This window comes from Pseudoliparis swirei, chromosome 1 (assembly GCF_029220125.1).
Source record: "Pseudoliparis swirei isolate HS2019 ecotype Mariana Trench chromosome 1, NWPU_hadal_v1, whole genome shotgun sequence".
NCBI lineage: Eukaryota > Metazoa > Chordata > Actinopteri > Perciformes > Liparidae > Pseudoliparis > Pseudoliparis swirei.
The window spans coordinates 6436149-6463501 of NC_079388.1; the positions used below are offsets into that span (position 1 = coordinate 6436149).

The 27353-nt window shown below is 45.2% G+C and overlaps 1 protein-coding gene across 1 annotated transcript in view; it reads left to right on the top strand.

Annotated features, from left to right (window-relative positions):
- The window catches only part of samd12 (sterile alpha motif domain containing 12), a 123450-nt gene extending 111457 nt beyond the window's left edge, over positions 1-11993 (top strand). The window contains exon 5 of the mRNA XM_056423938.1: positions 7585-11993. Coding sequence (XP_056279913.1) covers positions 7585-7616 — 32 coding nt within the window. The 3' untranslated portion in view covers positions 7617-11993. The remainder of the gene's footprint in view (positions 1-7584) is intronic.
- The last annotated feature ends 15360 nt before the right edge of the window (positions 11994-27353 follow it).

Sequence of the window (27353 nt, forward strand, 5' to 3'; positions counted from 1 at the left end):
TGCAGTGTGCTAACAGATGTTGTTAAATTACAGCATACTACTTCCAAGGTCAATCTAATGAGGCGTTTGCACAACTTTGTTTCTGTGTAATACCTGATAAATCAACAGTGCTATAGTTGCCATGGAGAAGCCTACAATGCCCTGAAACAACTGCAGATGTAAAAGGGACCGGAGTATATTTCCATTTCTCTCAGCTCATATATCTCATATCGGCCAAAGCTAACAAACCAAGCACAAGCAACGATGGAGGACCAATCAATTAAAGGAAAAGCAACTTTTTTCACGTTCTTGCCAATAATTTGTTCACAAGTGGCTCAATAACTCTCGAAAATATATGCACTAAATATTAATATGTTATGAGCGGCCTGCTAGCTTAACTTAGCGCAGTGGGAATACAGGGAACGGAACCAGGACTTCATTGGACGGTGCCAGCGGAACCGCCTCCAGACCAACTCTGGGGAAACCAAAGAGCTGGTGGGGGACCTGCTCCGGTGTAAACACCCTCATGTGAACATCCAGGGAATGGACATTGGGAATGTAATATCTGATAAATACCTTTACTGGACTGACCCACACCGGCACTTTATAAACAGGGACATAGCCGACTCTCTGCTGAGGAGACTCGGGTCTTCTTTGACTCCGTGGTGGCATCAGCCGTCTTCTGGAGCAGCAGCATCTCCACAGCTGACAGGAAGAGACAAGCTGGTGAAGGAGGCCAGCGGTGTGCCGGGGTGTCCACTGGATACGCTGGAGGTGGTGGGAGACGGGAGGATGGACAACACCTCCTCCCACCCCATGAGGACACTCCTTCAGCTCCTTCAGCCACCGGCTATACAAGTTATTCTGTCTCTATATATGTTATTGTGGATTCTTGACTTTTTTTATGACGTTTTTTTTTTTACTGTCTATTATTTCGACCACTTTTTTTTTAACTATGTCTCTTGCTCTTTCCTGCTGTAATCCTGTAAATGTCCCCACTGCCGGGACTAATAAAGGAATACCTGATCTTATCTTATCTAAAGACTTGAAACAGCGAGCTCAGCCCTGTCTCAGGGCAACACATCTATACCAGCTGCCCTTTAAAGGTCATCATTAACATCCTGTATGTCTTTTTTAATCCCTACAAAAAACCCAGATGTAAGACAGCCACTTCCCAGAGCAGTATTGATCGTCTACCTTTCCCAAAATGTTGACCTATTCCTTTCGTTTTCAGTTCAGGATTAGTATCTCTAAGGCAACAAAAACAGACTGGTCAGCATTAACCCATTATAGGCCGTGGAATATAAAATGCCTAATCCTTGTGATTCATCGCGATGGAATCGATGTGTTCATACCAGCAACCGCCAAAGCCTTCGGGCTCGGTACACCAGTCAGCGGAGAGCGAAGGCTTCCCTTTTTAACGCCATGAATCATCGCACAGCGGCGCTCTCTCCCGCCTCGGCGCCCGCCGCGAAACACGGATCCGTGCAGACGTCGCCACGCATGCTCTGAAATAAATGAGGGGCTTGTTTTCGCTGTTGCACTCTTTTTTTTCTTTTTTTCGCTCCTCCGCATCGGCGTCTTCGAGCCCTGAAGGCTGTGACAGCTCCGAGTCAGGAGAGATATCCTGCATGACAGAGCAGCACAGGAATGGTACTGAGCTGAAGCATGGTGTGTGTGTGTGTGTGTGTGTGTGTGTGTGTGTGTGTGTGTGTGTGTGTGTGTGTGTGTGTGTGTGTGTGTGTGTGTGTGTGTGTGTGTGTGTGTGTGTGTGTGTGTGTGTGTGTGTGTGTGTGTGTGTGTGTGTGCGTGTGTGTTGGCAGCAAACAAATCCAACTCGACAGGCAACTGGAATACCAAAATACGAGCACTTTGAGAACTACCAGTCTGTCTGTCTGTATCTGTGTCTGTATCTGTGTCTGTCTGTATCTGCGTCTGTCTGTCTGTATCTGTGTCTGTCTGTATCTGTGTCTGTATCTGCGTCTTTCTGTCTGTGTCTGTCTGTGTCTGTATCTGTGTCTGTCTATCTGTCTGTATCTGTGTCTATCTGTCTGTATCTGTGTCTGTCTGTGTCTGTCTGTCTGTCTGTCTGTATCTGTCTGTATCTGCGTCTGTATCTGTCTGTGTCTGTATCTGTCTGTCTGTATATGTGTCTGTCTATCTGTCTGTATCTGTGTCTATCTGTCTGTATCTGTGTCTGTCTGTCTGTATCTGCGTCTGTCTGTCTGTGTCTGTATCTGTCTGTATATGTGTCTGTCTATCTGTGTATCTGTGTCTATCTGTCTGTACCTGCGTCTGTCTGTCTGTATCTGTCTGTCTGTATCTGTGTCTGTCTGTATGTCTGTCTGTATCTGTCTGTCTGTATATGTGTCTGTCTATCTGTCTGTATCTGCGTCTGTCTGTCTGTATCTGTGTCTGTATCTGTGTCTGCCTGTGTCTGTCTGTCTGTATCTGCGTCTGTCTGTATCTGTGTCTGTCTGTATCTGCGTCTGTCTGTATCTGTGTATGTCTGTGTCTGTGTCTATCTGTCTGTCTCTGTGTCTGTCTGTGTCTGTATCTGTGTCTGTCTGTATGTCTGTCTGTATCTGTCTGTATATGTGTCTGTCTATCTGTCTGTATCTGCGTCTGTCTGTGTCTGTCTGTCTGTATCTGCGTCTGTCTGTCTGTATCTGCGTCTGTCTGTATCTGTGTATGTCTGTCTGTATCTGCGTCTGTCTGTATCTGTGTCTGTCTGTCTGTATCTGTGTCTATCTGTCTGTCTCTGTGTCTGTATCTGTGTCTGTCTATCTGTCTGTGTCTGTCTGTATCTGTGTCTGTCCGTATCTGTGTCTGTCTGTCTCTTTGTCTATCTGTCTGTATCTGTGTCTGTCTGTCTCTTTGTCTGTCTGTATCTGTGTCTGTCTGTATCTGTGTCTGTCTCTTTGTCTGTCTCTGTCTGTATCTGTGTCTGTCTGTCTGTCTCTTTGTCTGTCTGTCTGTATATGTGTCTGTCTATCTGTCTGTGTCTATCTGTCTGTATCTGTGTCTGTCTCTGTCTGTCTCTGTCTGTATCTGTGTCTGTCTGTATGTCTGTCTGTATCTGTCTGTCTGTATATGTGTCTGTCTATCTGTCTGTATCTGCGTCTGTCTGTGTCTGTCTGTGTCTGTCTGTCTGTATCTGCGTCTGTCTGTGTCTGTCTGTCTGTCTGTATCTGCGTCTGTCTGTATCTGTGTCTGTCTGTCTGTATCTGCGTCTGTCTGTATCTGTGTCTGTCTGTCTGTCTGTGTCTGTCTGTCTGTGTCTGTGTCTGTCTGTCTGTATCTGCATCTGTCTGTATCTGTCTGTCTGTATCTGTGTCTGTCTGTATCTGTCTGTGTCTGTATGTATATGTGTCTATCTGTCTGTCTCTGTGTCTGTCTGTGTCTGTCTATCTGTCTGTGTCTGTCTCTTTGTCTGTCTGTATCTGTGTCTGTCTGTATGTCTGTCTGTATCTGTCTGTCTGTGTCTGTATGTATATGTGTCTATCTGTCTGTCTCTGTGTCTGTCTGTGTCTGTCTATCTGTCTGTGTCTGTCTGTATCTGTGTCTGTCTCTTTGTCTGTCTGTATCTGTGTCTGTCTGTATCTGTCTCTGTCTGTGTCTGTCTGTTCTCTGTCTGTCTTTCTGTCCATCCGTCTGTCTCTCTGTCTGTCTCTCTGTCTGTCTGTCTATCTGTATGAAATAGAGTTGTCTCACTGGGTTCCTGCTGATGAGGATCGCTGCTTAAAGGATAAAAATATGAACATAAACATCTCCATTATGGTTTCCTCTTTAGGGCGGATAATTAGACTCAAGCTATTTCAAACAAAATATGCTCATACAACATAAACTATAAAAAAACTATGAATAAACTATTGAGGAAACTGATTATTCTGTGTTAATCCAACACGCGAAGGTCTCCAATCCACACTGGTTCTTATTATCAGCAAATCCCCAAACCTATAATGTGTTGGCCCCTCCCACAATACTTTCCAACCTCATGACCTCGTCTTTTGCGATCAGGGGCCGATTTCCTTCTGAGGAAGAAGACGTACATCTTTAGGTCAAAGGTGCCTTTTCATTTGAGCACAAGTGACTCAAACAGTGTCGGGATCTGGAGTTTCTGTGTCTCGTGTCCTGTGTTTTATTTTGAAATCTCCTTCTCTCACGTCCTGTTTCCCTGCACTTCCTGTCTCTGTGATTGTTTCCACCTTTGTCCAATCACCTGCGCCTTCCCTGTGTATTTCCTCTCTCTCTCTCTCTCTATTGGGGGGGGGTCAGACATCAGTGACTCTTCTGTAGTCAAAGGAAAAAACTGTACAAGCCTGAAAAGTTACAAGTTTTTTTAAAGATCCCGAAAAACCAAACGAAAATCATCGTGATGGATTACTTGGCTGATCTGGTTTTGTTTATTCGGTGTATCAGACACCGAGAACGCGAGACGGAGGAGGCCGGAGTGACTGAGGCAGAGATGTGTCGATTAAGAAAGCCGTCGCTTATAATAAGAGGCGAGATGGACGAGTGGAAGCCCTAATGTGTGTTTATTATTCATTTATTGGTTTCTGTTTTTTAAACCTCTCTTGTGAATGAATCATTGCTGATTGTGTTTGTTCCGTCTTTGAAGAGGAGTTGGAGTATGAACAGTCTTGTATTTATTTTAATTTTAAAACAAAGCATGTGATTTTTTAACTCGCTCTCGCTCTCTCTCTCTCTCTGGCTACAACAGCTGTGACAGAACAAACCAACACTGGGGAATGAGACCACCAGGGCTTAAACAGACAGGGAAGGCGCAGGTGATTGGACACAGGAGGAAACAATCAGGGACAGGAAGTGCAGGGAAACAGAGGACACGAGCGACGGGGACTTCAAAATAAAACAGACACAAAAACTCCAGATCCTGACACAACAGGAGCAGGTCAGGCATTTGTTTGACTATTCACATCCACAGGATACAGAATGTTTAGTGAGTGTAGTGGCCATGTCTCCAATAAATCAAATGCAACTATAAATCAAATGGCCACTGATGCACCGTGGGGGGTTTTGGAGTTCACGCAGCCAAAAGAAAGTAATGTCCATTTCCTTATTCCATTATTCTTATAATAAAACAAAATGTTGACACTGTCTCTCGTGTGCTGGTAAAAACCAGAGGCCACCCTGGTGCATGCTGGTCCTGAAGCTACCCACGCCTCCATATAACCGCAGGTGCCCAGTGTTATCCAATCAGTGAACCAATCCTAAAACTGCATATATTTAAACTACAATCACAATGAACTAAACTAAAATCATAAGAAAAAAGCTCTTCTAACATATCAAAGTATAACCTAAAGAGGCAATGATTAAACTATATTACTTTACAATAGAACTAAATACAAATGTCAAAATAAATAGCTCCAACTGTGAGTATCTGTGGGATTGACTAAGCATCGAGTGCAAGTGGTCCAGAAGAACCGGGCCTTCCAGGTGTGGGCTGAACAAGCAGAACCTGTACCTGAAGGTTTCCAGCAGACAACCTGTCGGGGATCCATCCCCCTGCTGGTAAAGCCTGGGACCAGCACTGGGACCGGCACTGGGACCAGCACTGGGACCGGCACTGGGACCAGCCTGGGACCGGCACTGGGTATATACGAAAAAGGAGTGGAGGGATTCTGATGATCCAAACTACTCGTCTGCTCATCTATTAATTTTGGAAAATGACATTCATTATTCGTACCGGTGGCGCACGAGACTGCCGGCAACAGGAGCGCTGTGTGTGTGTGTGTGTGTGTGTGTGTGTGCACGGTGTGCGTCCAAGCATTCATGTATGAACGTATGGGTGTGCGACTGAATCCGTGTGTGAATTACGAAGTGGAAGAAGTGCATTAATAATAGATCAGCTCTCCCTTTGTTTGGGACGTGATGAGTGGGCCTTGTAATTGGTTAGTTTAATAACTGGAGACAAACCGAGTGTCCTCTGCCTCTCATTTTCACACACACACACTCTCTCTCTTTATCTCTTTCTCTTTCTCTCTCGCTCTCTTTCTCTCTTTCGTGCAATTACACACCACAAAAACATGCAGAAATTGTAATTTTCTGGCAGACACTGGAACACACACACACACACCACTCTCATTCACACACTGTTTAATTTAGGTTTGGCCGATTAGAGTAAATTATGTTAAAGAACCGATTTTTGTTTTTTAGAGTCGTTTGCCCTTTTCCTGTCCTTGAACACGGAAGGAGGATGATATTCTGTTTGTTTTCTCAACTGTTGAACCAGATTGGGAAATATGTTTGCATAAAGGTTGTGGAAGCATCCAGGCTTGTGTTGTTCCGGGTGGTTTACAGCTATAATAATGTCTTTGATCATCCGAGGATGTAACCAAAGCCATAACAGCAATCTATCCTTTATATTAATGTCCCGTGTGTGTGTGTGAGTGTGTGTGTGTGTGTGTGGAATTGCATGACGCATCACAGTGTTTGTCAATAATGATGACGAGCGTCACCTGTTTGTGTATATAATGATAGCCATACTTTTAAAGATATAAATAATAATAATAATTTCTAAAAATACGTGAAATCATTTCACTGCATTAACCAAAAGCTATGCTTAAAAAGTTAAAACTTTAAATTGCAAAAAGAAAGAAGAAAAAAACCTGCGACCGTCAAACCTGTCAGCGAGCAGACCTCGACGACACGTGTACTTTCGTAACCATGACGACAACGTCATTTCAACCTTGGCAACGATCTTTACCTAAAGTTACCCAAGTGGACACCTCCACGTTCCCCTCCCGCAGGTGAATGGAGTGTCCGTCTACCGAGCTCTGCATCGAGACACACACACACACACACACACACACACACAAGCTGTTGTGTATCGGGGCTGTCTCTGTGTGCCTCGACATCACACGCTCCCACTGAGCTCTAAATGTCACTTGTCTCTTCGCTTCATCTGCCCGACTCGTCCTCCATGTCTCCACTCGGAAATGCCTCTGTGCGTGTGTGTGTGTGTGTGTGTGTGTGCGTGTGTGTGTGCGCGTGTGTGTATGCGTGTGTGTGTGTATGCGTGCGAGACACTGGCATGTGGTGTGTTTCCGTTTTGACACGCCGCCGCTCTCCACCTCCCTTGAGGCTCGATGACGCTCGCTGCATTGATTTTTCTCGTGCCATTTTTATAATTATGTTCCCTCCCTTTTTTATTTGTCCCCCTGTTCTCCCTCTCTCTCTCTCTCTCCCTCTCTCTCTTTCTTATCCTGTCTCTCTTATCTCTGCCCTCTCTCTTCTACTTTTTCCAATTTCATCCCCCTGATCCCATTTGTATGGCTCGCCGTGCCCGTGCCTTGTTATCTCGGTCCCCCTTTTCTCTTTTTCCTGTTTGATCTTCAACTTCTTAATTTCCTCTCTCATCTACGTCACACACACACACACACACACACCGCCCCCCCTCTCCCCCCACCACCACCGTCACTCTCGCTGTGAAGCTCGTCATTGTTTCTCTATTTGTTTCTTCCGACCTTCCCCTTGTTTTTCCACTTCCTGTTGACCTTGTGCCCTTTTTCCGACGGGAGCGTCGTTGTTTCCCGTCCGTTCCTCCCCCGGCTGACCGCCTCTCTCATTGTCTTTTCCCCGCAGCTTCTCTGGAGTGCAGTCCGTCTTCCCCGTAGCCCGACCGAGGAGGCGAGGAGGAATACTCGAGTCGCAGGAGGAGGCCGACCCCTCCACCCTGGGGCGATCTCTGCTCTCCAGTCTCACTCCTTTAGGCTCCGCCTCCTCTGCCTCGTCCGATCTGGAAAAAGAGAAGAAGAAAAGAGAAACGTCTTCCCAGCCACTCCTGAGAAATCTCCCACGAGTTCTGACTCGCTCTTTTTTCTCTCCCCTCCCAGCCCAAACGATCCCTCCCAGCTTCCTGGCATCCGACCAATCGTTGCCGTGGCAGCCGTCCCGTCTCCAGTCACCGCCGACCTCCCACCAGGCCTCTCACGCTAACACTCCTACACGCCTCTCAGAACCACTTCCCTCTCCACTCCCTCTAGATCCACGCCTAAAAGACCCCCCGACTCCCCTCCTCCTGCCTCCCAACACTTAACCTACCCAGAATGCATCACTTCCCTTGGCTGGATTTTCCTAAAAGCATTTTTAACTAAGAACTGGCACCTATAATCCACGTCTTTATCCAAACGCGGCCTCTCGGCACACCCCGGTTCCCCCAAATCTGATATATATATATATATATATACACTACCGTTCAAAAGTTTGGGATCACTTAGAAATGACTTTATTTTTCAAAGAAAAGCACTTTTTTTCAATAAAGATAACATTAAATTAATCAGAAATACACTCTATACATTGTTAATGTGGTAAATGACTATTCTAGGTGGAAACGTCTGGTTTCTAATGACATATCTCCATAGGTGTATAGAGGTCCATTTCCATCAACTATCACTCCAGTGTTCTAATGGTACATTGTGTTTGCTAATCGCCTTAGAAGACTAATATCTGATTAGAAAACCCGTGCAATTATGTTAGCACAGCTGAAAACAGTTATGCTGGTGATATAAGCTATACAACTGGCCTTCCTTTGAACTTGAAGTTTGAAGAACAAAATTAATACTTCAAATATTAATCATTATTTCTAACCTTGTCAATGTCTTGACTATATTTTATATTCATTTGATAAATCAAAGTGTGATTTTTCATGGAAGACACGAAATTGTCTGGGTGATCCCAAACTTTTGAACGGTAGTGTATATATATATAAATATATATATATATACTGTGGAGACATTAGACCCTCAGTGGCGGCGACCCACAATATATGAGCCCTCTTCTTCCCTTATTCTCCCCTGTGTGCTCTCCTCCCTCTGCGACCCCTCTCTGTGACCTCTGTGAAAGCAGCCACAAGTTTGCCGGGGGGGGGGGGGGGGGTGAACACGACGTTCCTCTGTGCCCCTAAATGTCCTGTGTATAGGTGAACCACGGAAAGACGGGGAAGGGACGGAAAGACGGGGAAGGGAGTGGCTGAAGGACTCGACTGGAAACTCTTTGCGGCCGATGAGGAGAGGAAGAAAACGACATCACGGATAACAAAAGAGGCTTTCGCTCTCACACATCCTCCCCTCTGTATCGCCGACCCTTTCTATTGCTTTGTCCGCTCTCCCATTACTCGCGGCTCTGAACTATTTTTAGATGAGAAGCATCGGAAAAATAGTGTCGGGGGGAAAAAAAAGGAGACGCAAAAAAGCTCATCGTGGAAATGTTGTCCGACAGTCTTTTTGGAAGATCTCCTCTTTATCTGTGAGAGGGGGACACTCAAAATCTCTGCTGCCGATGTGAATAATGGCCGCTCGCTGTTGATGCTCTGGGGATTTGAACTGCACTAAAAGCACGAAACAAAACAGCTGCTCCTCCCCTTCGCCCCGCCGGAGTGTGTAAACGCAGCGCGTGCGACCCCGTGGCGACCTCTCGGGATCAGATGCTGATTCCACCGGAGAGATATTCGTCAAAAGCTCGAATCCACGGCGGTGTAGCATGAGCTGTTGTCATGGTAACAACATATTTCCCACTTCGTGGATGGGAGATGTCAATCAGAGGTGGATAAAATATCTGTTGTGGGTGGAAATGGGGGTGGGGGGGTGTGGGGGTCAGCGTGTGCCCCAGAGAGCCCTCGCGCTCTAATGGGATTCTCTCGGTACACGAGTCCCTCCGTGTCCGGCCATTCGTTGTTTGGAGAGCAGCTGTAGCCTAATGCGGCCGAGACCCCGAGAGCAGATTGAATATTATTGATCAGCTCTTTGGGACGTACGGTCGTGTGTGTGTGTGTGTGTGTCTGTGGAGTTGTCCGGGTTAAAACACAAGTGGCTATTTCACGGTCGAGCGGAGATGCCGTGTCCGTGCCTGTCAAGGCCCCACAGGGGGGGGGGGGGGGGGGCGGGGCCTGAAGCTTCCGCTGAGTTTGTAATCACTGTCAATATGTGACCCGGGAGACGCCGGTTAGCGCTGGTGAAATGTCGGAGAGCTTGACAGCCGGCTGCGATGTGACTCTGTTCATCAACACAACGAGATGATGATGATGATGATGATGTTTTAAAACATTCAATGTAGCCTCTCTTTGTCATGAAAGTAGTTTGACATTTTTGGGAGACACACTTTGACTCCAGTTAGCGTAGCTTAGCATAAAGACTAGAAACAGGTGGAAACAGCTAGCCTAACTCCAACACCTTCAAAGCTCACCAATTTAAAAAGTAACATCTCATCCGTCTCTTTGGCATTTGGGAAGTTCCATGTTTTTTGGGATGAATCCTGACCGGTCCGGCTCTCACGTTCAAATGTTTCGGACAATATCCCAGCAAAAGTTACGAGTTCTCTTGAAAACGTCTGCTTCTTCTCTCTCTCACCAAGAGCGAGGCGATATGATCGAGACCACTGGTCCATTCGTCGGCGAGCTTGGCCTGTAAATGTCCACTTGACGCTCCATTAGGGAGGAAATCCCCATCGACTTGTAAAAAGAATAAATACCCAACATGTTTACAGCCTGGGACAAAAAGACAGTTTTCCACTCATTTGAATCGATAGAGCCCGACTCGCTCCCAGAGCGTATGCTAAGCTAAGTGAGCTAGCTGCGGACAGACGTGAGAGTAATATGGACCGTCTCATCTTAAAGACTAAATACTCCCAAATACCACAAAGTTTTGCTCGGACCCAGAAAGAAAGAAGCCAAACAGAACCGAGGTCCGTCGGGGAAGAAGAGCACAAGGCCCACTTTTTTTTTCTTTTTCCTACCTTTTTTTCTTTTTGTGATCTTACAGCATATCAACCCACTTGCGTTGAATTTCATCATATTTCTGATTGGCCCTTAAAGAAATAAAATTTTTCGGGAGGGTTTCTCTCTTACGACCCGTTTCAATGTGGCTGTACTGGATTATTGGAAGCTCTCGTTTCAGAATGTATTCTCCCGAAGCTTCTTTGCAATTTATCTTTTTCACAAATACCACACACGCGGTGTAAACTTTGGGATTTGCTTGGAACTAAAGACACAATTTAGCGGTGTGTTTAACCCCGCGTGTTCAGAGGTTTTTGTACTAAAACCTCTCTAACTTTGTCCTGCTTCACTTTTTCAAAGTCAAACTTTGCAGGGAGAATGTTAACACATTTTAATATGATGTGTGAGAGTTTTAAACCTTTCAACTGCCTCATTCCAAACATATAATCATCCTGGAAGGGCTTTTTTTTCCAATTCGGACCTGACATTTTTATATTTCTTTCTGTCTGCCATCTTCATTTCCTCTTACCCAGGAACATATCGACTGATATGTACACATCTGAACAAATGTAAACATGATTAAAATAGCCCTAGTGGTTGCAGAGATACAGCCTTTTTAGTTTGGAGATGCAATTTTCGAAGCAGAGGCCTAAAAAAAGCTCCGTGCTGAAAAGGTTCAAACACAGAGTCCCCGTCGCCGCTCTCCGGGCGAGTCTTCCTGTTCCCGACATGCTTTGGTTTCTGGCTCCGGTATCTGGTTAGAACCAGATCGGCCCGCTGCGCCAAGTTGTCCAAAGACTTGCCTGAACTGGCTCAGTACGTGCGAGACGTTTTTGTTTGGCACGCACCCCCTCAGACGCCGGTACACGGTTACACAAGGGACCGTCCTGTCCAACGCTGTTGCACAACCGCTGTCACACACGTTGGCACACACACACACACTCATTCATTCATCATGGTCTGAACATTATATTGCCCAATAAATTAATGGTAAAAAGCTGTCCGAGCCGCCCGCAGGTTTCCGTAAAGTATGCGTATAAGTAAATGTGTAAAGAAACATGGATGACTCCTCACCACACAGACGATTTATATCTTTATTTATTTACTTTCTCTGCCGTGTTGACAGCATTGTTCCGAGTGGTGTGTTTTATTTTGTACCCAACATGCATGCAGACCACGTCTCTCCTCCCCACCCGTCACACTGGATACGGGGCCTAATGATGGATGTTGATGACAATATTGACATCATGAGTGTGTATAATAAACAAAAATAATCTTCACGAACACGGTGTTCTCTGTTTATTCCAGAGTGTGATTCTAACATCTCTTTCTCAAGCTGCTCGCTCCGGCTGTGTGTGTGTGTATATATGTGTGTGTGTGTATATATGTGTGTGTGTGTATATGTGTGTGTGTGTGTATATTTGTGTGTGTGTTTATATTTGTGTGTATGCGTGTGTGTATATTTGTGTGTGTGTATGTATATTTGTGTGTGTGTATAAGTGTGTGTATTTGTGTGTTTATATTTGTATGTGTGTGTGTATATTTGTGTGTGTGTATGTGTATATATTTGTGTGTGTGTGTATATATTTGTGTGTGTGTATATTTGTGTGTGTATGTATATGTGTGTGTGTGTATTTATTTGTATATGTGTATGTATATTTATGTGTATGTATATATATTTGTGTGTGTATATATTTATGTATATATTTATGTGTGTATATGTGTATATATTTGTGTGTATATATATATTTGTGTATATATTTATGTGTGTATATGTGTGTATATTTATGTGTGTGTATATTTGTGTATATATATATTATGTGTGTGTATATATATATGTGTGTGTATATATTTGTGTGTATATATTTGTATGTATGTGTATATATATATATGTGTATGTATATATATGTATATATATGTGTGTATATATACACATATATATATATGTGTGTGTATATATATGTGTTTACATATATATATATATATACACACATATATATGTGTGTGTATATATATATGTATATATGTGTGTGTATATATATATGTGTGTGTATATATATTTATATATATGTGTGTGTATATATATATGTGTGTATATATATATGTGTGTATATATATATGTGTATGTATATATATATATGTGTGTATATATATTTGTGTGTGTGTATATATTTGTGTGTGTATATATTTGTGTGTGTATATATTTGTGTGTGTGTGTATGTATATGTGTGTGTATGTATATTTGTGTGTGTGTATATGTGTGTGTGTGTATGTATATTTGTGTGTGTGTATATTTGTGTGTATGTATATATGTGTGTACGTGTATGTATATTTGTATGTGTGTATATGTATATTTGTGTATATATATGTGTTTGTGTAGTATATTTGTGTGTGTGTGTATATGTGTGTGTGTATGTATATGTGTGTATGTATATTTGTGTGTGTGTATATATGTGTGTGTGTGTATGTATATGTGTGTATGTATATTTGTGTGTGTGTGTATGTATATTTGTGTGTGTGTATATGTGTGTGTGTGTACAGTACATCTACTCAAACTCAGGCAGATGTAAATGACTCCGATGTTCCCTGCCAGATGTTGTGGAGGTGGAGGTGTGACGTTGTGGCCCCTCAGGAGACCCTGTGGACCCCAGCAGGGGAACAACCGAGAGTGGCTCGCCTTTTTTATGGTTTATGTTTTCTTTTAAGAAATGAAATGTGGAATTTTCCAATTTTTCTCACGCGCTCCACGGCCGCCGTTGTGTTTCTAATAGCTTCTGCAAAGCAAATACACCTTCAAGTTCAGGGGAATGATGTTGAAGCAACCGCTGAGAATTCTGGGTAAATATATCTCATTTGCTTCCTATTTGCAAAAAGTGTGTGGAGAGTCGTGTCACTGTGTCTCAATCCGTGCGGGGGCGTAATCACATTTGTAAATCTGAGATTTGTGATTGGCTGAGGAATCTGAAGCGGCTGCAGACGCTGTTATCTCTGTCTGCGCCGTTAGCTGCAAGCTAACAGATTAGCTCTGAAAAATCCACACTGGGCACCTTGAATGAATTATTTATATCACGATTAGTTCATCCGTTAGAGACGACTTTGATATGCTTTATATAGTGTGACTGCACATCCTTTTGGGGGGAAATGGGCGTGTTCGCTGTATTGGCACTAAAAGTTTTAATTCATGACGGAGCTGGTTCGACCTTAAATTTACAGAAAGGAAAAGCATCCATTTAATCCCACAACGAAACTGATGCCACTGCCAAACAGGCTGTAGTACCTCTGCTACGTGTGCCTCGGAGGAGGAGGAGGAGGAGGAGGAGGAGGAGGAGGAGGAGGAGGAGGAGGATAACAGGCGTGAGGGATGAAAAGAAAGAGAGATATGACAGAAAGTCTCTAGCACTCCGTCCCCTGCCTCTCCTGAGACCTGCAACACACACTCAGCACTCTGGCTTCTTACCGCCTGCCTGCATGAGATCCCCACAGTTTTATATATATACTGTATATATATATTTTGTATATATATATGACTGCAAAATGTCTCAAGCCCCCATTCCCCCGACTCTCTCTTTTCCTCTCTTTTCACTTCTGCTGCTCTACTTCTATCCATCACGTTATTCCGTGGGAGCCGGCATAACTCTCACCTATTCGTCTCTTCTTCTTCTTCTTCTTCTTCTTCTTCTTCTTCTTTGTCGTTCTCCCTCCTGCTATCGTTTTATCGCCTCAAACTTTCTCCGCTCTGTCTATTTCGGTAACCGTGTTTTCTCTGTCGCCGTGGATACTCCTACATCACTTCACCTCCTCTTCTCCATTCATTGGCTTTATCTCTCTTCTTCTTGTGTGTGTGTGTGTGTGTGTGTGTGTTTGAGAGGGAAGGAGCACGCCTTCAGTGCTCAAGCTTTGCCGCCGCCACAAAAGAACAGTTTCTCGTTCCTCTCCCTCTCTCACGCTCCCCCTTCTCTTATCTCGTTTGATCACCCGTGTCTTCCTCTTCTCTCTCATTCCACCGCTTTTCATCTTTACCACTTTTATTCAACTTCTCTTTTTTGTGTTTGATCTTTGTTCTTTTCGCCCTTGTGTTATCTTCCTCTACATCTCCCTCTCTGTCTCCTCTTCATCCTGCTCTCGCTGCTCCTGTCAATACGAATGATGTGAAAACCTTTCAAAGCTTATTTTAGGGGTTGAGGGTGGTCCCCTGATCTCAGTGGGCTCCGTGTGTGTGTGTGTGTGTGTGTGTGTATCTCCATCTCTGTGCGTGTCGGTATCTGCGTCAATGGGCCCGCGAGGCGTCGTATATCTCGGCGTGTAAGTGGGCATCAGGAGAGTCTCCTCGCCGGCTGAGGAGGTTAAGCCTTCTTATCGGCCTCCGCTGACAGCCAATCGGTCGTGAGCTTCCAGTCCTCGCTCCGTGCCTAGAACTCTCGTCTCCAAAAACAACTTATTTTTTTGTATTATCTTTGCCAGCTCGGCCGCGACCGGCGTCCGGCCTGCGGGGGATGCTGCACGCCATCCGTCACACTGATTCACTGCGGCGACCTTTTAAAGTGTGCGGGGGTCACACAAAGACGGCTGGACAGATCTATTCAATCGGAGAACCACGGAAATAATTGGTCCGGAAAAATAGGATGAGGAAATGTTTACGCTCAGCTCGGCTTTCTCTGGAAGTAATGCTCGTATCCACTGTGGTCGACGTGGAGGCGTGGGCGGCGTGGACGGCGTGCTCCAAAACGAGCGCAGGACTCCCCGGAGCTTTACCAGGAAAAATAAATCTGCTGTGAGGGATTTACATCGCTGGAAATCCCTTAATCCTGACTCGTTTGAACCCAAACCACAATCTATTCACCCAAACAAGTCACTTTAAAAACGGTGTGAACCCCCTCTGGAGGTTTACTTTGAAAAGGCATGTCAGCGTGTAGCGAGTGGGCACTGACTAGAGCGTCATAGTATGAAGCGTAGGGCCAATGACCGATGATTATCAACAACCCGAGTCAGCAGTTTCCCTCATCTCAACGAAGCATGTTAGTGTCTTTCAGCTCGAGCAGGAACTAGCAGCTTGTTTTTTTGTTTTTTAAATGATCTAATCTCCTGTTTGCTTCATGTCCAGCACAAAAAATAAGACACTGTTGGTAAGTTAATTATTGTAAATTGCTGAATCAATTCATTCAGGTTGTTTTACATCAAACCCCTGTTTGTTACTATTTAAAAAGAAACACAGGGCAGACACAGGACTCTCAGCCAGCAGGTTGTTGTTCGTGTCCCATATAAAACCCACGGTCAACTTTCACTTCGTTCAATTTGAATCAGTAACTTAAATGTGACACTTATTTTAAACCAAATCATTATATCTTACAAAGCTTTCCAAGTAGTTAAATTCAATGAGCATTTTTTTTTTAATAGTGCTTTATTTTACAAAGTAAACTTGTTTAAAACTACTTTAAGACAGACAACTCTTTTGTTTCTGCTGCCAGTTGATGAAAAGATAAAAAAACAAAGAAAAACATATAGAAACATTCAATGTGTCTTTCAATACTTTCCACTTTCCTGTGTTTGGCATTCTGGCTAAAATCCATTCATAAATCCATCTGCATTAACAAAAACATGTTTCTTTTTTTAAGCATTTCCTAGTTAGCTAGACATTGTAGCTTCTACAAAATGTAAATAATAAATTCTAAATAATTCCTGATTTGAAATAAATCAAGATAAACAGTAGCTTGTCAGCCAGTGCAAGGCGTGGCTCACTGATGTGTTATTAATCACTTTAAAGCGTAATATCACAGACACGCACAGACATGCAGGCTTATTAGTCAGATCATGTCTTTGTTGGTTTGGACCTCTTCACAGGATTTATAGGTAACTATTAATCTCGACCGCATATCCTATTATAGCACAGCGCTGTCGGATTTCACCGCAATGGCAGATAGGAAACAGTTTAATAGGGAGAGAGAGAAAGAGAAAGAGAGAGAGAGAGAGCAACCAATTAAAGTAGGTGTCACATTTTTGTAAAACTTGACATGCGTTTGTCTTTTCCCGCGGTGCATAGTGGAGAGCAGCCGTGGCGTTTTATTCATCCTAACAGCGATGATCCTTCAAGAACTCCCTGCTTCTTCTTCTTTTCTTTTTCTTTTGGGGTTGCCTCCCACCAGTGAAACAATCACATAACCTCTCAGCCTTGTGATTGTAATCTCTCTCCCCTTCTTTAACTCGTGTATTTAAATTAGAAAAGTGCCTCCTTCTTGAAGTCTAGCACCTCCCCCCCCCGCCACAGCTGTGTGCTCCGCCGCTCCACATCAAGGGGGAAGCCGGGGTGACTGCCACCATGTTTATGTGTCAGGCGGAGTCAATTATACCTCCGACTGGTGAGAGGAATCAGAAAAGCGAGAGGGAGGGAGAGCGCATGCGGTAAAGCGTTCTACCCTGAGGCTGCGTGAGCCAATGCTTATCCTTCCTTTCTTTCTTTCTTTCTTTCTTCTTTGTGTCATGCATCTGTGCAAATGTCCTGCTTGCTCCACAGGTAGTGGGAGAACATCCACATCCTCCCTCAGCTCCCCCACGACGCTCGGCGGGGATGGAGCAGGCGGGCAGTCCCTGGTAGGGGGGCCAGAGCCTGGGGGCCTCCAGCCGGCAGGCGCCACTGAGGACGGAGGGGTGCTGTGAGCTCGCTCGTTAAACAGCCCGGTGCCCGAGCCTAATGATATCCTCCTGCACGTTTCCTCTCTCTCTCCGGATCCCCACCCCCCCCTGCCCTGCCCTCGCTCTCTCCCTCTCCGCTATCTCCACCCTTGTTTCACTTTCACTCTCCCTCCAGCCTTTCTTCCTCTTTCTTTCTTTCGTCGCCATCTGCCTCTTCTGCTCTCTGCACACCACCCCCGATACTCCTGTTTTGGGTGTGGGAGTCGAACCCAGTCTGGTGAAGGGGGGGGGGGAGAGAGAGAGAGGCTCTATCACACTCGCCTTCTAATGAGCAGTCGCTCTGCGTGTGTCGCCAGCAAAATGGCCGACCCATTTCACACCGCCGGGCCTTTGATCTGTCAGGTTTGTGAGCGGCTGCCTCGCTGTGGGATTATATCGTGTAAGGGGGGCGGAGAAGGAGGGGGGGGGGACAAAAACAAAAGAACAGACGAAATGATGTAACACGCTGCCTTTGGTGAGAAATTGCCCCGGCTCGTCTCTTCACTCGGTTGCGCAGAACCCGGGACAGTGAGGCGCGCGGCGGCGCTGGTGTGTGTGTGTGTGTGTGTGTGTGGAGAGTTAAACATGCGTTACTGTGGGTCAATATTCCAATTTGAGGCTCTTTTTTTCTTCATTTCTCCATCCTCCTCCCCCGCCTGGACGTCGGTAGATATTTAATGTCGGGGCCTTCGCGCTCCTCCGGGCGAATGATTAACGCCGGTGTCCCTGACCACCAGGAGGGCCGACGGGGGCGGTCCGTCCGTCACGAGGTCCCGTTGGTCTGACGGGTTGACGGTCGATAGAAAAAGGGGGCGTGCTTGGTCAGCAACCTCGAACCCCCAACGAGCCGGTACGTGCAAAGGGAAATGTTTAATCCGGTGCCCCTCCCCCCCGCCCCTCCTCTCCTCCCTGGGTTCTGTTCTCGGAGAACAATCGGACCCGTGCACGACATTTTGTCATGCCAAAAATTCCAGCTCCAAGTAAAGGTGTGTAGGACAAACAGCAGCGCACCTCTTCCTCCTCCTCCTCCTCCTCCTCTTCCTCCTCCTCCTCCTCCTTCCTCCTCCCACCTTGTTGTGCAACCCTGTGTGTGGGTTCTGGTTAACCATAGACCTCCTGATAGATAACAGCCTTACACTTCTTGGAAACTGTTTCCAAACAGTGTTATGCAATTACCCCGGTTACGATTACCCATCAGGCATTTGTTTCATTTTAGACACGCACAAAATCAAAGACGGGGTCGTTTTAACCACAGTTTTTTAGGATTGGTAGACACTCCAGATACACAAATGTCGACACACAAGCACTGCAAAAAAAAAATTTAAAAACAAAACCAGAAATAATTTGGGGAGGCAATAACGGTCAAATCAGTGTTGGAGAGACGTCTGGACAAGCTAGGTTGCTTGTGTATGTCTTGGTATAGGTGTACAGGTGTGTGTGTGTGTGTGTGTGTGTGTGTGTGTGTGTGTGTGTGTGTGTGTGTGTGTGTGTGTGTGTGTGTGTGTGTGTGTGTGTGTGTGTGTGTGTGTGTGTGTGTGTGTGTGTGTGTGTGTGTGTAAAACACTGGCACCGGCTCCTGACAGTCAAAGCAGTGGAGGTGGCGTCCTGTCCACACAAGACGCGGCAGAATAACCAGTATTCTTCTGTTCCTCGAGGACACTGTGGAGCACTTGGCTCGGGGGGGGGGGGGGGGACATTTGCATAACGCGTGGGCTTGAATAACGCAGAATAATAACCGATTCAATACGAACGGACAGTTCAAGATCGACGGCAACAAAACAACAACGTCTCTACATTCGCTCTCGAACACGACCCTCCCTCACATTCATCTTCAGATCGGCCTCTTCATCTCCGCCACTCTGCATCTTGCATTAAACAGTCCGCTGGAAAAAATGTAAGATGACATCATTTCTGTCCCGGCGGCAATTACTCGAATAGACTTTATTTTCTCCTCTCTTTTTTCCCCCCCTCTCTTAAGACGCATCGAGCGAGAGCACTGATTTATTGATTGAGGCTGTGTATCGGCAGGAGGAGGAGGAGGAGGATTATTATGTAGCAGCACGGTGATGTTGTTGACACTCCTGTCGCCTTGTCAGCTCCGACATGCCAACACTTGGGCAAGTGCCCGACCCTGAGTGTGTCTAAATGTGTGTGTTGAGGGGGGGGGGGGGCGTGAAGCGGTCGTGTTCGAGAGGTCAATGGAGGACATTTGGGCTCTGAGATAGCGTATGTGTGAGGTGGGGGGGGGGGGAGCGGTGGGCCAGCTGGAAGCCTCTGGCTCCACTGGACCCCGTTGGCATCTGGCTTGGCACAAATTTTCTCCACTGCGACAGCTGGGACCCGAGCGCCGACCAGGGCGGAGCTCACGGACGCACAGCGACGCTCACGCCGACCGGCGCTCGCACACAGCAGGATGACGTTTTCAGAAAAAAGTCTGGAAGTATAACTCTAGCTGAGCTGCTGCATCTTCAGTTCACACACATTACAGAAAATATCCCCTTCAGTATCAATTAAATGACTGGATTCATACAGCTGACACATTAAAGTGACTTCATAGGTGAGAGTTAATAAAGAAAGGAACCACACCTGAAGTGATGTACCCAGGTTATGTTTCTGTACTTACCTATAACCTTAAAGCGGCTATAATCATCTTGTATAAAGCCGTGGAGTAGATGATTATGTACTTGGCAGATCCACTTTTACAGCTTCTTGTAGCTCGTAGTTTTAGTTTCATAGCTTTAAAATTGTGGTTGACTCTCACGGCTCTCAGGGGTTGGAGTCCGAAGGAACCGGGTTCTCAAAGCCCAGATAAAGTCCTCCTAATTCATAATTTAAGTAGAGCTGCCCAACTGGCATATTAGAGATCAGTTAGAGCTCCTTACATAATAGTTATAAGCACTTCTCTTTCATAATCATCATGCAATTTATGGCCAATAACATTTCTTATCGGCTATTACTGAGTTGAACCAGCTTTTGTAATTGCTCTGCTGTTTAGTATTAAATATGCTTAAATAGGAAAAGCACAGATTAATGTGTAATGTAATATTCTTGCATTTCATTGCAACAAGGATTTGTATTTCCAGTTCATTAACGACTATAGATTAAGATACATTTGCATATTTGAGCTACTTTCTTTCCGTTAGAGATTACGTTCTCAAAATCAAAAAGTCTCGGTAACCACGTCAACTCTCTCAATGGAACAAGTGTGTTCATTGAAGTAGAGTAAGTCACAACCGGCCAACGGGAACGTAGCCCCAGGTTGTGGTACCGGGGAGTCCAGAAAGAGGACACGTTTTTTACGTAGTCACGGAGGTCGAAGACTGCTGCGGGTCGCCGGGCGAAGGAGGTTATTGGGAGTAAATCGGGGAACTGTGGCGGCGGGGTGGAAGCTTTTGAGTATTTGTTAATGCTGACTGCCCGACTCGCCTCATTTGTCAGTATTCTCTGAGAACTGACTCAGGATCTGATATAGATTTCCACCCTAACACTCTTTTGTAATTTCAACACTTTTCATTCGTTATTCCCGCGCTGAAAGTAGAAGGGTTTTAGGGAACACTGAGAAAAGAAGTAGTATGAAGCCTTTTGAAGCCTTACATATTGACTTAAGTGATGTCACTTGATTCCGCCAGCAAATTGAGTCGCCGTTAGCAGCTGTTAGCATAACACAAGCGAATATCCGACCAAACTGTCTTTGAATTGAAGTGTGTGTAATGCAGCCACCAGGTTTGGAGAAGGAAGAGGAATGCAAAGATTCTGTGAAACTGAGAATCCGTACATGATTAATAGAAGGAGGAGGAGGAGGAAACAGAAGAGAAACGAGTCGAAAACACAAAGTGACCATATGTTCAGTCAGATAGGAACAGCCTTCAGATCTTTCCACCCATCCGTCCAGAGTGAGAGAAATAACCGCCAACAACACCCCTAACATGGAAAAATGGGTGTCACCGGGCAAGAGAGCGAAAACATCGTACCGCGATATGCGTTATCGCCCTTGACAGTCCCTCAATATCAAACTCTCTCTGAATGCGGAAGGGAAACAGCTGGGGCACGAGGTCAGATCAACATTCTGGGCCTCGCACGCAACTCATGCATTTTCCAAATTGCGTCCATTTTTAACGCGCCCGCCGACGCATTTGCTTGGGATAACCCTCGTGCGCTGAGACGACCCCTGGTGTAAATGTACCATTGAGCCTTGGATGTTGAGCGGCGTAAGTGCGTCGCGGGTGCAATGAAAGCAGGTGGGCGGGCCGGGGTGACGGATGGACCGTCTCGTGGGGACCGCATCGAGACGGACAGGAAAAGCCGACGGGTCGAGATTACCGCTGAGCCGTAATGCGCGCTGAGAGGTGAGCGACCTCCCACCTCACTCGCACAAGCACAAGAGAATCCTCGGGGGGGATTATGCAGCTGGCGCACGGCGCCCATCATTATTGTGTCTGCCTTCCCACTTTGTTCGGCCTCACTTTGATTAATCGCTCTCGTACGGAAACCGCTCTATTTACCGCATGTAGGTCAGGTTGTACCTGCTCAACCATTAGGTGGCAGAACCTCGACGTGCCCGAATACACGGAAGTTTACTTTTAGTTTGCTTACTTCGATGGCGATGTTGCAGCTGGCGCCCGACCAGCTCGTGGATTTACTTGCTCCAGAATTCAGGGATTTGTTTCCCCCCCTTTTTTACTAGAAAGATGGAGATGACCCAGCCTACTTTTAGTCTAATCACATGGTTTTGTACCGCATGTCAGGAGTCCGTTCACATGTTCACCGCTCAGGTGAGCCTCTGGAGGGCTGTGTGCAGTCACCGAGGCTAAACTGGCTGCTGGATGGCCAGTGAAGAGCTGAGTGGTGAGCAATGTCCCGTTTTATATCTCTGGACAATGGAGGCAACGGGAGGATTTGGAGTCTCCTTTGAAGGCCCATCTGACGGAGCTCAGAGGACCACATCACTTCTAGTGCTCTTTAAAGTAATGAGCAAAGTAATGGGATTACTCTTTGGATGATTCATGTTAGTGATTGATGCCACGCTGTCTTCGAAAGTTACGAAACAAATCAACTGAGGGAAGCCGCAGTTTTGAACGCGCGATACGGTATTCCCCGCGAATTATCCAATTTCTCGAAAGGTTGTGTTTCTGAAACTGGAGAAGGCACGGAGGTCGTCCAGCGGTGGCCCGTCGTCCAGCGGCCAGACATTGGCCAGCAGGAGACCGGACATACCATTAACCGCACAGCAAGCTCTATTATTCCCCTGATGTTTGGAGGATAAATTCTCCCAAAGACCCCAACCCCACAAACACGATTGAGTTCAGTTCCGGAAAAGATCTGAGGTGACACCTAGCAGACAGTTAGCAACCTGAGACGACACCCACCTGTCACTCAAACAACTAACCTGAAGCCTGGATATAATTTAAAGTGAGGAATATAAAAAGTCCCCCCCCCCCCTCCCCCCTACTGTTGAATGTTGAAGGGGGATATTAGCAATAGGGACAACAAATGTTTTTTAAATGGCCGCCACAGTGTGACCACGTCACACTGTACACCGCCGACATCTTTAAAACTCATGGCTCATTGTCTCTTTATTGAGTTGGCCGAGGGAGAGAAAAAGCAATGTCGGATATAAGGAACCTCTGTTAACAAAATCCATTACCTGCTATTTTAGAAGTTACTGGCTCTGTTGGAATTGACTTTCCTTTAGACTTTAAATGTCCCAGTCGGTGAAGTGGAATTTGGTTTTGGCAGGAAAAAAAATGTCATGACGATGACAGCACCGGCCTGCTGCCATGCTTTAATAAGACGTCATTGCCGGGTCACTTAAGCTCCGGTTACTTTACATTTTTCACCATTTTACCTCAATGAGCTTTTTGTTTGTTTGGAGTGTCATCTGGACGACAGGCTCGTTAGACCGCTCCAAACACTCAGCGAGTTCTCAGACCTTTTTTTTCCCCGTGCGCCTCTGCACTTTATTGCTCCACGGTCAGTCTGTCGTAATATGTTTTTTGTTTGTTTTTCCTCATTTACTGAGAGCCCGGTCTCAAATGAATCCTCCCACTCCCCCCAGAGGAATCGCCCTCCTCCTGCCTGAGGTGCACACACTCGCTCACGCACACACACTTTCGAAAAGTGATACAGTTTCACTTCTCACGGTCTTGTTACCGTCTCTCTGTACCTGCCGTGGTCACATGTTCGGTCAGTGAAAAGCAGCATGTCGTGGACCTTTGGTCGACACCGTCTTTCTCCTCCCTCATCTGCACATACTTTCACTTTTTTAATTGACTCTCTGTGGAGGCAAAAATAATTCGCTCCGCATTACAATCACAATGTCCTTACGCCACGAGATGTGCAATAACCTCGATGTGAATCTTTCCCCGTGACCCGACAAGGTTTGAGCGGAAGCCCCATTTGTCCTTTTGACAAAAATGTTCCCGCGAATTAATCAGTTCGGGGAATCCTTCGAAATGTGAGTTTTTTTTGCCGGTAGAACGGAATGTATTTCAACAATACCCGTCAAGCTGTTCGGGCAAGCTCGAGCTCAGGGGCAGACGGAGGAGGAGGCGGAAAGAAGACGGATGGAGACATTTTATGCCGTCTTGGCAACTGTGAGGGAGATAAAGTTGCACGTCTGATCTTAAAGGTAGATGAGACACACACAGGCACACGGGGAAATGGATTCACAGAGAAGGGATTCGCCTGTTTACCGAACACAAAGCAGCGGGCCCCCAAAAGGGTCCCCGGCTCTCGCAAACATGGACTTTCTCTCCTCTATCTCTGCTCTGCTGTCCTTAAACAACACTGAAGCCAGTCCTCCTGCGCTCAAACCCCTGACTCATATCTTTCTATCCAAATGCAGCTTTTTGTTTGTGGCCTCATGGTACATAGCAACCAGACTTGCCCAATAACCACCATTTGATTAACTTGTTTTAAATTCAGAGTTCTGGGACTCCAGCCTTGTTTTGGTCCTGTCGTATAATGGGGCGACAGTGTTACTGCCAACCAAATGGAACTGGAATGACGGGTTATTAAAAAAATAAAAAAACACTGAGCTGCACGCAGCCTGGTGGAGGGTGAGATTATTTGGTCCGTGTGCTTTTGTGAGTGCTTGTGTGGAATCACCTGCCTGTCCACGGCTAATCTCATTACTACTGGATACGTTTGCTTTCATTCATGAAGAGGAGATGAACCATTTCTTTTGGACATTAGTTTGACTGTTACATACCGTCATTGACTGCTGACTCCTCTGAAGTGGAAGATAAAAAGGGATTTCCGGCAATCTATAAACTATGATTTTTAAGAGACCGCGGTGGACTAGTGCAGGTGAGATGTTTGTGGCTGCAGGAGTCAATACATTCGAAACAGTTTTAAGAAATCTAATGTACAAATTTATCTGCTGGGTTGATGAGTCCGAAAATGAGATCATCATGTTTTTATCAAATATAAAATTCAGCACTACACGCTACCAGTCCCAGCTGTGGAGACACTGGTACAGCTGTTTATTTATAAAGCATGTGTAGTTCTTTGTTTGTTTTTTTAATTATGATTTTGTATGTATTTTATTTTATTTGAATGTGTTGTACTATCTGGACCTTGAATCTGTGATAAAGGTTTAATTGATTAATTGATTATGATTAAATCAAGTCCAGTCTGTTGGAGGCCAAATTGTTGGGCCTTTTTTAGGGTTCGAATATTTCAAGTTTATTCAAAGTTTTGTTTCCTTTTTAACGAGAGCGTCTGCAAATTTATTTGGATGTATTTTATGTTATGATAAGTATGGAAAGGCATAAACCGAGTTGAACAAAGACCGTTTTTTGTTAGCTTCAGCGTCAACTTGATTGTAAGGGAGCCCGGAGGGACAATTGAGTGAGACTTAACTGTTTCTTTATTTGCACTCTTCTGAGTGCGCTTAACTACTTCTATAGTAGTGATACTAATAACGATTTAGAAGATCACAGATGTGAAACTCCTCGGTGACATGCAGTACCTGCTTAATTCTTGGTGTATAGGTTGTTAACAAACACTACCGTTCAAAAGTTTGGGGTCACTTAGAAATGTCTTTATTTTTCAAAGAAAAGCACTGTTTTTTCAATAAAGATAACATTAATCAAAAATACACACTATACATTGTTAATGTGGTAAATGACTATTCTAGGTGGAAACGTCTGGTTTCTAATGAAATATCTCCATAGGTGTATAGAGGCCCATTTCATCATCACTCCAGTGTTCTAATGGTACATTGTGTTTGCTAATCGCCTTAGAAGACTAATGTCTTATTAGAAAACCCTTGTGCAATTATGTTAGCACAGCTGAAAACAGTTATGCTGATGATATAAGCTATACAACTGGCCTTCCTTTGAGCTTGAAGTTTGAAGAACAAAATTAATACTTCAAATATTAATCATTATTTCTAACCTTGTCAATGTCTTGACTATATTTTCTATTCAATTTTCAATTCATTTGATAAATAAAAGTGAGTTTTCATGGAAGACACAAAATTGTCTGGATGACCCCAAACCTTTGAACGGTAGTGTAATTTAGAAAAATATTATGTATTGGGGGGTTTATGCTTTGATGCTAATACTGATTAAATTGGATAAACTCTCACCTTGCGTGTGTCATCTGCTCTTCTGAGCACAGCCGCTCTCAGGCCTGGCTGGTGGGAGGCTCATTCTCACCTTCACTGCTTCGCTTTTTTTCCCGACCAACCTCTCCACTCTCTCCTTCCTTTTCATCTTCAGTTCTTTCATCTGGCAAACCCAAAAGTTCAGGTTTGGATGAAGTTTACGGCGGTGATAAACAATAGGAAGACCCCTCGCTGCAGTCTGGACATCAGTGACCCTCTGTCTTTAGCAAAAGGTGGCCCCAAATTAACACGCAGCATCCGGCTGACTCTCTCACGTTTCTCAAATGACGAGAACTGTGTAGAAGCCTCTGAAGGCCGTGATTCTTCTAGCTGATGACGTTGAGGCTGAAGCTGCATGTCCCGGACCAAATCCAAAGTCTCTCAGACGAAGTTACGTTTGCTATGCTGTGTTTGTGTCTGCCTCCTGCCTCCTTGGCCCTGCCTCCTGCCTCCTTGGCCCTGCCTCCTGCCCTCATGGCCGGCCTTCTGCCTCCTGCCACGGCCCTGCTGATACCCCTCCTCTCTATCTCCTTCTGTTTACATGGATCATGTATATCTGGATCGTGGTCCATGCCTCCTACTCATTATTCATACATTCAGTCATATTTCTTGAATGTGTTTATGTAACTCTGTAATGATTCCTTCTGTCCACATGACATCTATTGCTTCTGTACATCCTGGAGAGCGAGCATCCTCTGTTGCTCTCCTGAAGGTTGCTTCCCTTTTTTCCCTGTGAAAGGGTTTTTCCTGATCCGATGTGAGGTCAAAGGTCAGGGATGTCGTATGTGTACAGACTGTAAAGTACTCTAGGGCAAATTTGTAATTTGTGATTTATGGCTATGCAAAATAAACTGCATTTAATTGAACTGTTTGTTATAAACTTCCGACTTGGATATTCACACCCCAGTTGTGCGATTGCTAATGGCCTCACTGTGTGCGTTTTGCCTGGGTTGTCGGCTGTTGTTCAGCACATTCACCTAATTGGATGACACCCTTTTGTCTTTGAGCGAGTCTGTGCGTGCAACTGCGAATGCGTTTGTTTGTTTGTGCCTGCCTCTCTGCTTTGATTTCATTTAATCTCAGTGTAATGGGCCGTGTCGATGCCGAGCCCATTCGGTCTTAAAGACACATCTGTACGTTATGCTCCAATGTTTATGTCTAATATATACCAAAGACATTCATACTCAAGCCATCTTCTTGCTTTTTAGAAGGTCAGAATCCACCCTCTCTGAAAGCTCTCATACTTGTGTAACCAAAATAAATAAACACAATGAAGGACAATTTTATGGGAAATGTTGAATTTGTTCTACAATGAGTTTACGAGTCCTAAGTGTCTTAAATAAAACGTTTTTAGCGAAGTTGCAA